General features: G+C 47.0%; 1 protein-coding gene and 1 long non-coding RNA gene across 3 annotated transcripts in view; one reads left to right on the top strand and one right to left on the bottom strand.

Annotated features, from left to right (window-relative positions):
* Positions 1 to 912: 912 nt before the first annotated feature.
* The window catches only part of NARS2 (asparaginyl-tRNA synthetase 2, mitochondrial), a 45,666-nt gene continuing 33,527 nt past the window's right edge, over positions 913 to 13,051 (bottom strand). For both annotated transcript variants that reach the window (XM_081197408.1, XM_081197409.1), the window contains exons 9-15: positions 11,787 to 11,885; positions 10,669 to 10,706; positions 4,752 to 4,818; positions 4,501 to 4,638; positions 3,484 to 3,581; positions 3,009 to 3,035; positions 913 to 1,376 (exon numbers count right to left, since the gene is read on the bottom strand). In XM_081197408.1, coding sequence (XP_081053534.1) covers positions 1,232 to 1,376; positions 3,009 to 3,035; positions 3,484 to 3,581; positions 4,501 to 4,638; positions 4,752 to 4,818; positions 10,669 to 10,706; positions 11,787 to 11,885 — 612 coding nt within the window. In that variant the 3' untranslated portion in view covers positions 913 to 1,231. The remainder of the gene's footprint in view (positions 1,377 to 3,008; positions 3,036 to 3,483; positions 3,582 to 4,500; positions 4,639 to 4,751; positions 4,819 to 10,668; positions 10,707 to 11,786; positions 11,886 to 13,051) is intronic.
* Positions 8,934 to 10,644, top strand: LOC308588876. Its single transcript, XR_014008957.1, has 2 exons — positions 8,934 to 8,975; positions 9,310 to 10,644. It is a non-coding gene; the product is annotated as an uncharacterized lncRNA (long non-coding RNA).

Raw genomic sequence — 13,051 nt, 5'->3', positions numbered from 1 at the left:
GACCGTAGGCGCATGTGCTATTTTGGGCACTGAAAGGGGGCAGGAGAGGAACAGACTTGTGAGCGTCCCACTGACGCACGGGGTGGCCAGGAACAGAGCCCCCGCATTAAGGGGCAGGATCTCCCTGTACCATAAAAAGAGAAGAATTAAAGATAAATTCAGCTAAAACTAACTGCAAAACCAGAAGAGAAAGAACACTGGTCTTGAAATGCCTGCCGAGATATAAAGCTCTTCGCTAGGTGCCAGAATTATGAGAATTTTGAATTATGGTGCTGGAGGAGACTCTTGAGAGTCCCATGGATTGCAAGAAGATCAAACCGATCCATTCTGAAGGAAATCAGCCCTGAGTGCTCACTGGAAGGACAGATCCTGAAGCTGAGGCTCCAAGACTTTGGCCACCTCATGAGAAGAGAAGACTCCCTGGAAAAGCCCCTGATGTTGGGAAAGATGGAGGGCACAAGGAGAAGGGGACAACAGAGGACGAGATGGTTGGACAGTGTTCTCGAAGCTACCAGCATGAGTTTGACCAAACTGCGGGAGGCAGTGGAAGACAGGAGTGCCTGGTGTGCTCTGGTCCAGGGGTCACAAAGAGTTGGACACGACTAAACAACAAGAGGCGCCAGAAGGGGAACTGGTACAATATCAGCACAGCATTGGACACAGTCCCTGGTGAATATGAGTAGTACGCCCAAAGCACAGGGGACCACTAATAGTGGTTCGTCTCCCAGCTGCCACTGACCGCAGCCAGCCTAGCAAATGGTCGGGGAAGATGGGAGTCGGAGCCCAACAAATTCTGGAAGGCACCATGTTTGAGGAACGGCTGGCATCTCTCTTGCAACCTTCACAGTGTGTTGCTTCTTATTCCTGGTTGAGAGTTTCACGGTCCGCCCAAACGCTTCTCGCAGACGAACAGACACTTGGTGAAAGTTTAATTTTGTTCGTTCTAGTTATGGCCAAAGACAAGACAATTGTTCTCTTCCCTCCCCGAAAACAGTCAGTGAGTCCTACAATGCAAAGTGCTCTGCGGATTTAAAAACAATGCAATAATGCAAAACTATCCTCAGTTTCAAATGTCTTCGGTGTGAAGTTTACCATAGTATTATCCAATGCTAAAAAAGGGGATTGGGAGAGCGTTGTCTCTATATTTTTCCAGACAACACTGCAGTTTTGTCGTCAGGGCAGCAGGGCACGGATTTGTAAAAACGAGCGACGGCGGCAACTTCGGGAAAGGCTACAAAACGCACGAGTGTGAAAACCGTGGGAAGGGGATGACGTCTTTGATGTTCTCGACGCCCAAGATGCAGCGGAGGTAGCGCTCAAATCCCATTCCAAATCCACCATGAGGGGTTGATCCGAATCGACGCAGGTCTATGTACCTGGAATGCAAGGCGGCAGATCAGTTGTGTTTACCAATACTTGGTTTGATTCAGAAGGCCTCTATTTAGGTCCCAGGAACTGAGGAAGTTGTCTTATTCGGTGTCAGAGAATTGGTCCGTCTAGCTCAGCACTGTTTGCCCTGACCGGGAGCTGCTCTCCGGCGTTGCCTCCAAGTCATACCTGGAGATGTTAGAAATTGAGCTCATGGTTGTCTACACTGACTGACAGCAGCTGTCTGGGGTTTCAGGTAGCGGAGAGTTCCCAGCCCTGTCTGGAGATGTCAAATACAGTTACTAACAAAGACAAGCAACCACTTTCCCCCTCTGAAATCGTTCCAAAGGTTTGTTTCTGCCCAACTTACATACTTTAAGAAAGATGTAGAATGGTAAAGGTATAGGACCCCTGAACAGTGAAGTCCAGCCAAAGGCAACTATGGGGTTGCAGCGCTCATCTCGCTTTCAGGCCGAGGGAGCCAGCGTTTGTCCACAGGCAGCTTTCCGGGTCATGTGGCCAGCAGGACTAAACCGCTTCTGGTGCAACAGGACACTGTGACGGAAGCCAGAGCGAATAGAAACGCTGTTTACCTTCCTGTCGCAGTGGTACCTATTTATCGAACTGCTAGGTAGGCAGGAGCTGGGACAAAGCAATGGGAGCTCACCCCGTCGTGGGGATTTGAACCACCGACCTTCTGATCGGCAAGCGCAAGAGGCTCAGTTGTTTAGACCACAGCGCCACCCACTGAGGGAGAATGACAGCTCTGTCACTCACTTTGTCAGGCAGGTCAGGGGGTGCCAGGGGGAGGAACGCAGAAGAACATCATTCAACAGTGGAACAGTCTCCATCGGGAGGTTGTGGACTCTATTTCCTTGGAGGGTTTTAATAAGCAGAGGTTGGATGCTTTAGTTGAGATTCCTACATTTCAGGGGGTTAGACTAGAGGACCCTCCAATTTTACAGTTCTATGGTCCTATGTCCCAACTGATGCATTTAGCAGGTGTGATGGGCCATTGCAAAACTGTGCTCCACCACAAGACTGAAAAAGGATTTGTTCTCCCCTCCAGCAGTTGGTGGGGACGCGGGTGGCGCTGTGGTCTAAACCACAGAGCCTAGGACTTGCCGATCAGAAGGTCGGTGGTTCGAATCCCCGTGATGGGGTGAGCTTCTGTTGCTCAGTCCCAGCTCCTGCAGTTCGAAAGCACGTCAAAGTGCAAGTAGATAAATAGGTACCTCTCCAGCGGGAAGGTAAACAGCGTTTCCATGCACTGCTCTAGTTCGCCAGAAGCGGCTTGGTCATGCTGGCCACATGACCTGGAAGCTATCTGCGGACAAACCCTGGCTCCCTCGGCCTTTGGACGAGATGAGCGCGCAACCCCAGAGTCGTCTGCAACTGGACCTAATGGTCAGAGGTACCTTTACCTTTTTACCAGCAGTTGGTGGTTGCAAAGTTTTGGAATCATGGAACTGCAGTATAAGAAGGGACCCCAAGGGTCATCCAGCCCACCCCCTGCAATGCAGGAATCACAGCTCAAAAACCTCAGACAGGTGTGCCACCCAAAGGAGGAGGATCGGATCCACCTGGGCAACGCTATGAACACAGCCGTAGACCAACAAACAACACATGGCTGTCCTTACCATTGGTAGGTGTCTTCAAGCCCCAGCCTGTGGAACCAAGGGGAAAACATCATGAAAGCAACCTACAAAAGGCCTTATATTATGGAAAACTGCTTTTGTGAAAATGTGCGTCAAAAAGAAACGATAGTGGACACAGGAGATTTTCACAGGTGGGAGTTAAGATGAATAGAAAAGCAAGCACTTAAGACAACAGGGTGATGCACGGCTGTGAATTTCTGTCCCCCTCCCCAGCCCAAACACATTTGTGAGAAAGGGGCTGCAACAGTATTTTATTTTTTTTGCATTTCTGCGTATTGGACAGATTGCACCAACGAGTCTGGCATGTCAAGGAACGCATCCCCTAAGAAGCATCTGTTCTGTCTGAACAAGCGGCCGGCCTCTCCCCTTTAATCGCTGGCGTCCTCAACAGACCCTCCTTGACCAACTGTCCAACAGCTCCCCACAGTAAGCCAGAAGCAGAAATCCTCTCCCTGACCTCTGTAGGCGGGACTGTAGGAAATCAGGTCGGTCTTCCCTCAGGCTGCCTCCGCAAAGTTCCCCGACTGCTGGTACAAGGAGGTCAACTGCCGACACCTTGAAAGGAAAGGGGAATAAAGGAATAAATCTCTCTCTGAATCGCGTATCTAAGATGGCGTTAGCCAGTGCGTATTTTAATGCCAAAACAGGACCGTTTTATTGTGCTTTTAAATTATGAGTATTTAAGTTTTAAAGTCGTGCAATCAGGTTTTGTACGCTGTAAATCACTGACAAACCCAGTTTGTCTTTGTGTATGTATGATTATGTATGTACATATAATTAATCACTTGCATTAGTTTATACAAAAAAAAAAGTCTCAAAGTGACTTAGCAACAAGATTAAAATGCAAAACAGGTGAAATCAATTAAAAGCCAATTAAAGCAAAACAAAACCCAACGGCAGCGAACAATGTGAATTCCTAAAATGCTCACCCTTCGCATTGAATTGCTGGATAAATCCTGTTCCACCCCACTAAAGCATGACAATGTGGTGCTGTTCGGATGCGGCTGACTGACAGCTCCCATCACCCCTGACCTCTGATCATGCTGGCAAAGGCTGATGGGAGTTGGAGTCCAAACACTGACTACCCCTGGCCTAAGTAGTAAGCAGGGATACTAAATCACAGTAATTACACAGCAAACAGAAGCTTTGGGAGTTCTGCGTGGTGCCCTAGGCAATGCTTTCCTTTCCTGGGAGATCATGGGTTGCAGCCAACGTTAGTCCTACTCAGAGTAGACCCACTGGGATTAATGGACATGACCAATTTAGGTACATTTGTTTCAACGGGTCTGTTTCGAGTTGGGCACTGTATTAATCCTCACCCACCACACACAAACATTCCCCCAAGATTAGGGGCATCAGAAAGAAGAGCTGGACTGGACTACTTCATTCCAGAAACTATATGAAGAAAGCAAGATGCAAAAGGGCAATATCCTGCACTGCCTAGGCCCTAGGCATTTTGACTTGGAACTCTTACCGTATGTTGGGGTCCATCTTCGTTGTCCCGCATATAGAACGGCTTCAGGTCATAGGGATAGTTGAACACAAATACGGGAATCTCGCCACAGTGTTGGACCAGGTATCGCTCATGCTCAGTCTGAAGATCACGACCCCACTGGAAAAAAAAGTGGAAAACAAAAATATTAATACTCAGGCCTCGGTATTCATTTAGTTTTTCGAAGAAACCCTCCCTCACAAACACACACACACACACACGGCAACACTCACCTCTGGTTTGTAAACGAATTCTTGGTGAGCTCGCTTTAAAACCTCTATCGCTTCCGTGTAGGACATCCTAGAAGGTGGGAGAGAACCTGTTAAGAACTTGAGCAGATTTATTCTGGGCACACATTTATTTGCAGTCTGCCTTTTAGGACAGGGGCAGGGAAACTCCTTGCTGCAAGGCTACACCTGAGGTTCAGGGCCTCAGTGTGCCTTCCATCAGCTTCAGCTGGTGGCCCAGCTATGCCCCATTGGGACAGAGATAGCCCCTAACTACTGCGGTCTATGCTCTGGTAACCTCAAGGTTAGATTACTGCACTGCATTCTACGTAGGGCTGCCTCTGGCAACGGTTCGGAAACTTCAGCTGGTGCAGAATTCAGCGGCCAGGTTGCTCAACAGAGCAAGACGGTTTGAGCATACTACACCGATCCTGGTCTGATTGCAATGGCTACCAATTAGTTTCCGGGCCCAATTCAAAGTGCTGGTTTTGACCTATAAAGCCTTAAATGGCTCAGGACCATAATACCTCAAGGACTCTCTCTTTCCATATGAAACCTACCCAGACCCTGAGATCATCTTGAGGCCCTCATTTGTGTGCCACCTCGAGAGGTCTGGAGGGTGGCAACACGAGAACAGGGCCTTCTCTGCAGTGGCTCCCCATCTATAGAATCCTCTCCCCTGTGAAGTTTGCCTGGTGCCTTCATTATACACCTTTAGGCACCAGGCAAAAATGTTCCTTTTTAACTGGGCCTTTGGTTGATCCGACTTACATCCTATGCCCTTTTAAAATGTGTTTTTTTGTGTGTGGTTGGGGGCTATTTGGTTGTTGTTTTTATTTTTATTAGGTATTTTGTGGTTTTATATTTTCATTTTATTCAGTGAACCGCCCCCGAGACCCCTGGGTATAGGGTGGTATATAAATTCAATCAATCAATCAACTTTACTTTTTACCCAGGCCTTTGGCCATTAAATAGTCCATTGCTTGTGAAAATGTGTTTGTGTGGGGGATTGTTATTATGATGATTAAGCACTATATTATGTTTTTATTGTTATGCTGTGTAAATTATGTTTTTATTGTTGCACACTGCCCTGCAATAATAATAATAATAATAATAATAATAATAATAATAATAGGGGTGGGGCATGCTACTTTCTGTGCTCTTTGAAAGCGAGGCTGCTTAAAAGCCCTTTTGCAAACAGCTCCACACTGCTCTGTGAACCTCTGGTTGCAAAAGTGATTTCAAACAGCTCAGACAGTGCTTGGGCCCACCTGCCAAATTTGGCCCGTCAGGGGTGGGGAGATAAAAGACCTGGCCTGCTGGTGAGAAAAGGTTCCCACACCCCTGTTTCAGAACAGGTGATCCCCTAACATGCTCATTTGGGGAGGGAACACAGATCAGTTACTTTACATGTGGAAGCTCAAAGATTCCACCTCCGGCACCTTTAGTTAAAAGGAGCAAGAAACAGGGAATGGGGAAAAAAACCTCCCTCTCAAAACCCTGAGGAGCTGCTTTCGGTCAAAATAGGGAATGCTGCACTAGCAATAATAATAATAATAATAATAATAATAATAATAATAATAATAATAATATAATTCATTATTTATACCCCGCCCATCTGGCTGAGTTTTCCCAGCCACTCTGGGCGGCTCCCAATCGAGTGTTAAAAACAATACAGCATTAAATATTAAAAACTTCCCTAAACAGGGCTGCCTTCAGATGTCTTTTAAAAATAAGATAGCTGCTTATTTCCTTGACATCGGATGGGAGTGCGTTCCACAGGGCGGGCACCACCACCAAGAAGGCCCTCTGTCTGGTTCCCTGTAACCTCACTTCTCGCAGGGAGGGAACCACCAGAAAGCCCTCGGAGCTGGACCTCAGTGTCCAGGCTGGAAGATGGGGGTGGAGACGCTCCTTCAGGTATACAGGACCGAGACCGTTTAGGGTCTCGACAAGAAAGGAGTATAGATCATTGGAAGAGCAGCTGCTTTTCCAGCTTTATTTCTGAGGAGATTTCACCCCTCCCATATCCAAGAATCTCCTGAGGAGTCTGCTGATTCTCCAGAGAGGAGGAGGCGTGTTCTGCTCTCTACTTATTCTGCTCCAGCACCGAGTCAGTCAGTCAGTCAGTGTCGGAGAGAGAGAGACTGAGTGTTAGAGATCGTTTGTAGAGATAAGGTTGCTGCTAAGAGCAGCTGCAGACACTCAGTGCAGTGCAGCATTCATTTATGCTTAGGCTCATTAAGCTCTGTATATAGTTTGTATAGTTGTAGATAGAATAAAAGAAAATATTCTACAGAGCTGCTCTCCGAGTTGTTTATATACTCTGCTAGACTCTGCTATACTCTGCTGTGCGACGACTGTCTACTTGTGGGAGTGAATCTGGTGCTCACAACACTAAGCTGTGAGTCCACAGCACTTTGACCTGTTCCTGTGCAGAAGGTGGTCTCTGGAAGTGCTACCCAGCTCGCCTAGCCCAGTCGGGGCTGAAGTGGATGAGTCCAGTTAGTGGCACTGGCTCAAGGGCGATGATGACAATTTCATCATCATCATCATCATCATCATGCAGAAGGTCCCAGCTTCATTCCGCAGTGGCACCTCCTAGTAGCTAAGTGGACTAGGGTTTCTTGACAGCTAACAGCAGTGAATGTTAAATTCTGCCGCCATGGGAAGACTGTAGCATTGCTCTGCGGGAAGCCACAAACAGGCAGTTTGGAAAAGGGAAAAACCCACAGCTGACTGAGCCAAATACGACACACTTAAAATGAAAGCAGCATGGTCTGCGGGCTTGATGTCACAGCCAGAGAACATTTCAGGCTGGAGGAACGATTACCGTTCGTTTCTGCGCTTGCCGCCACAGAGAATGTGTCTCTTACAGCTTATGACATAATCCATGCAAGGGCTTATGATGAATGCCTGGCAGCTTTTTAATTCATTTATTTTTTAAAAAAGAAAAATCACTCGGGGGAGACAATTTCAACTGGAAAAGTGATGGGAGAGTTGGTGGCACTTAAACTGCCCCCCCCCCGGCTGCTATTTCTCTGCTCTAAATCATCCCATTCTGAGGCAGAAAGAAAATAAATAAAATTCCTTCCAGTAGCACCTTAGAAACCAACTAAGTTTGTTATTGGTATGAGCTTTCGTGTGCATGCACACTTCTTCAGATACAGTGGTACCTCGGGTTAAGAACTTAATTCGTTCTGGAGGTCCGTTCTTAACCTGAAACTGTTCTTAACCTGAAGTACCACTTTAGTTAATGGGGCCTTCCGCTGCCACCGCCACACAATTTCTGTTCTCATCCTGAAGCAAAGTTCTTAACCCGAGGTACTATTTCTGGGTTAGCGGAGTCTGTAACCTGAAGCGTCTGTAACCCGAGGTACCACTGGTCACTGAAACAGAAGTCACCAGACCCTTCTATATAGTGGGAGGATGCGAACCAGTACAGTGGACGCTCGGGTTGCAAACGTGATCCGTGCGGGATGCGTGTTCGCAACCTGCGCCTGCGCACGTGCGGGTTGTGATCCGACGCTTCTGCGCACGCGTGATAGCCGAAACCTGGAAGTAACCCATTCCAGTACTTCAGGGTTTTGGCAGTCCGCAACCCGAAAAAACGCAACCTGAAGCAGATGCAACATGAGATATGACTGTAATACCCTATACCAGTCATACGCTATATATAAGGGTCTGGTGACTTCTGTTTCAGTGTATCTGAAGAAGTGTGCATGCACACAAAAGCTCATACCAATAACAAACTTAGTTGGTCTCTAAGGTGCTACTGGAAGGAATTTTTTTATTTTGTTTCGACTACAGCAGACCAACACGGCTACCTACCTGTACAGTGGTGCCCCGCAAGACGAATGCCTCGCAAGACGGAAAACCCGCTAGACGAAAGGGTTTTCCGTTTTGTAGGTGCTTTGCAAAACAAATTTCCTATGGGCTTGCTTCGCAAGACGAAAATGTCTTGCGAGTTCCTGCGGGGTTCCCCCCCTTTTTCCCAAGCCGCTAAGCCGCTTATCAGCTGATCCTAAGCCGCTAAGCCGCTTAACAGCTGATCCGCTTATCAGCTGATCCGCTAAGCCGCTAATAGCGCTAATCCGCTAAGCTGCTAATGGGCTTGCTTCGCAAGACGAAAAAACCGCAAGACGAAGAGACTCGCGGAACGGATTCTTTTCGTCTTGCGAGGCACCACTGTAACTAGAATTCTGAGGCAGGTTTGTCTTGAGGGATGCTGTTAAATGTTTGCCACCTCCAGATGTTCAACTACAACTCCCATCATTCCTGATCACTAGGTCATGCTTGCTGATGGGAGATGGAATACAAGAATATTTGAAGGGATGCAGGCTCCCCCCCATACCTGAGATAGGCCCTTTTTAATCCCCGCAAAGGTTTTGCGATGCCCTGACCACACACACACACAGCTCACTGTGGGGTGAAATGGAACGTATCACTGAAGAATTCCTTCCCCTTCATGAAAACTTCAATACTGAATGGATTGAATCTGTCATGGATGTTTTAGCTGAGATTCCTGCATCTCAAGTGGTTAGACCAATTCTACAAAAAAAAGACTAGGGGTGTTGTGCACCCACCCCAGTAACGGCAGGAGGATTAATAATTTTTATTTTATTTATTAAATTTGCATGCTGCCGAAGACCACAGGGTGGTCCACACCATCAACGTGAAAACTCAAAATACATAATAGAACAAAAGCAAAATAACAACCCAGCTGCCACAAAAAAACCCAACAACTTTAAAGGCCACAGAATGTTGATAGGGCAAATTGCCTGGTTGAAGAGAAACGCCTAAATACATGCTCCTGGGGGAGAGGCTTCCAAAAATGGGGAGCCACCACAGAAAAGGCCTGTTCCTTATCTTGTTGTCCGCTAGACCTCTCAAGGGGGAAGCTGTGGGTTGTGGGGCTGCATGCGGTGCCCATGCCTCCATGTGTTCAGTGAGCATGAGAAAGGCTGGATACCTACAGGTGAAACTCGAAAAATTAGAATATCGTGAAAAAGTTCATTTATTTTAGTAATTCAACTTAAAAGGTGAAACTAATATATGAGATAGACTCATGACATGCAAAGCGAGATATGTCAAGCCTTTATTTGTTATAATTGTGATGATTATGGCGCACAGCTAATGAAAACCCCAAATTAACAATCTCAGAAAATTAGAATATTAATTGAAATCAGCAAAACAAGGATTGGACTTTTCCACGATTGTCAGGGAACTGCCATCAGTTCAGGGGCGAGAGGGAAAAGGTGGATGGATTACAGGGAGCCCCCAAAGATCGTGGGAAGCAGCACTTCCTCAGCGGAGGAAGGAAGCCATGCCTCCAGTGGAGAGGAGCTTCAGGGCTCAGAGGAGGCAAGGCGGTGCCAGGGTACCTTGCCTGAGCAAAGCGGGGAGGAGAGAGGTCCCCCTTTACCCAAGCCTTCCTTGCGCAGTAGGCTTTCACGCAGAGAGGGGAGGCACAGACTGGAGGTCAAGAAACTACTCTGCTGGGGAAGATTTAAGGACCGCCCACTCTCAGATTCGGCCAGTGAATGAGCAAGACATGGAATGTCTGCATTGTAAAGGGGTTTTTTTGCACCAATAAGGAAGCTTTAGAACAGACTAGTGAGGCATCTTGCCTGACTGCTCTCGAGCAACCACCCAATACCCTAACAACGATATTCTAATTTTTCAAGTTTCACCTGTATGTATGCCTATACAGAGCTCTACCATGTGATGACACCCCCATCTCAGGACTAGCATAGGAACTCTTAAGCACCCTTAAAAAACTAGTTCCCAGGATTCTTGGGACATGCTACTGCTTGAAATGTACCGTGCGGAAAGACCCCGCCATTCATTGTGATATAACGGAAAAAAGCTGGGAAACTTCAGCCGTAGCTGACAACAAGAATGCCGATGTATTTTTGCTTACGTTATGAACCGGTTCTTCAGCATCCGTTCCACCTTTGCCTTCGGGAGAGGAAGAAACAATTCACAATGGCTACCGGAAGAAGAGTTCAGAAACCACCAACAAGTTCACATTTGCGTTTTTCGGAAAGGATTTCAGAACGGAACCGAGGATTTGCACATCTAATCTAAGCGGGAGATCGGTTTCCATTTCTGGCCTTACCGAAACCAGAGTCAAGACTACCCGGGTTTTTTGTTCCACAGGAAAAGCTGAGTTGTGCTGTTTCAAGCAATGCACAAGGCGAGGACGGTGGCTTTGTTTTGAATTGGGATGGTCTGCTGGCTGCATGAAGGAGCTAGGCAGAGAACCCACAGTAAAACGATCTGGGCCAGGTCATTACCTGGTCCATCCAATCCAATAATAATAATAATAATAAATTATATAGACCCCGCCCTTCTGGCTGGGCCTCCCCAGCCACTCTGGGTGGCTCCCAACAGAATATTAAAAACACAATCAAACATTAAAAATTTCCCTAAACAGGGCTGCCTGCAGATGTCTTCTAAAAGTCAGATTGTTGTTTGTTTCCTTGACATCGGATGGGAGGGCAGGCGCCACCACCAAGAAGGCCCTCTGCCTGGTTCCCTGTAACCTCACTTCTCGCAGAGAGGGAACCGCCAGAAGGCCCTCGTATAGTTGTAGATAGAATAAAAGAAGATATTCTACAGAGCTGCTCTCCGAGTTGTTTATATACTCTGCTAGACTCTGCTATACTCTGCTGTGCGACGACTGTCTACTTGTGGGAGTGAATCCGGTGCTCACAACTCTAAGCTGTGAGTCCACAGCACTTTGACCTGTTCCTGTGCAGAAGGTGGTCTCTGGAAGTGCTACCCAGCTCGCCTAGCCCAGTCGGGGCTGAAGTGGATGAGTCCAGTTAGTGGCACTGGCTCAAGGGCGATGATGACAATTTCATCATCATCGGCGCTGGATCTCCGTGTTCGGGCTGAATGATGGGGGTGGAGACGCTCCTTCAGGCACATAGGAAGTCCACAACCAAGACATGAAAGCCATAATAGGAGCTAAGAGGTTTGCTTTAGTCACCATGTCTCTCTTTTAAGGTAACAGAAATCTTTTCTTTCCCTTACCTCTTGACCAGGAGCTACGTGTTTATGAAAAAGCTCAACATCGCGGGGGCAACTGGACAGAACTGTGTCGGTCACTTTCTTGAAAAGGGCCTCCATAGCCTAAGGAAAAGTGAGGGAGCCGTAGATACACAGAGTACATGAAAGAATGCAATACTTAAATTTATTCCACGCTTTGGGTGGCTTAAACTCTCCACATACGGACGCAACATTACACCATGGCTCATCAAAACATGAACATTCTCAGCTGGACGAGTTTGGCAGCTTTTTGGTTTTCCTTAACCACAGTTTATCACCTTGTGAAAAAACTGTTTCAGCGTTAGGTATTTTTAGCTATGTTTTTGTATTCAACTTTTCTGGCTTAAGAGCGATTATTAAAAGAAATATTTGTTTAAAAAATACAGCCGTTCACAAGAGAAGGTGGCAAAGGTTGGCCTCTTCTGAACTCCAGCTCACCCAGAGAGTGGAAAAAACTAATTTTGTGCTTCACGCCACCCACTTTTTTCCCCCAAGAAAGAGAAAGTTGTTTCTTCTGCACACTGTGGGAACTTTAAAACTGTTAGTTCATGGCGAAGAGGTGGGGGCATGAAAGCCAAGACCGTGTTTTCCTTTCCTTGAAAGAGGAAGTGCTCTAATGCGTCACAGAGCTTCTGCCAGAATAAAACCTATACAGCAGGTCATTTCAACAGAGTCTTTCTACTGCTGTTTGAAGCCACTTTTCTCTCTTTTTTTAAAAGGAAATTGTGGTGATGATATATTTATTTATACCCAGTATTTCCCCCTTAAAGCAATGGTTCCCAATTAGCTAATTACGGAGGAGCCCTTTTTTTCTCTCCGAAAGCCAAGTCACGGACGCCCTACTTTTGAAAATTTTGGCAACTCTGTTAGTTACTTCTGCAAAGCAATCTTTTGAACAAAACGTGGGGTAGCCCCTAATAAGCAAATGATTTTAGGCATACTAAAAAACAGGCCATAAAATTTGTTATTGTTGTTTAGTCGTGTCTGACCCTTCGTGACCCCCTGGACCAGAGCATGCCAGGCACTCCTGTCTTCCACTGCCTCCCGCAGTTTGGTCAAACTCATGCTGGTAGCTTCGAGAACGCTGTCCCACCATCTCGTCCTCTGTCGTCCCCTTCTCCTTGCGCCCTCCATCTATATTATCACCCGGTGCAGGGACATCAGGGCAGCTTTAAAAAAAAGTGGCCCATGCTGGCTGCTTTGGGAGAAATAGCGCTGAACTCTTTCCACGGGACACACAAAGAATGTAA

The sequence above is a fragment of the Podarcis bocagei genome (assembly GCF_964188305.1).
Source record: "Podarcis bocagei genome assembly, chromosome: 6".
Lineage (NCBI taxonomy): Eukaryota > Metazoa > Chordata > Lepidosauria > Squamata > Lacertidae > Podarcis > Podarcis bocagei.
This window is presented reverse-complemented; position numbering and strand designations above follow the sequence as displayed.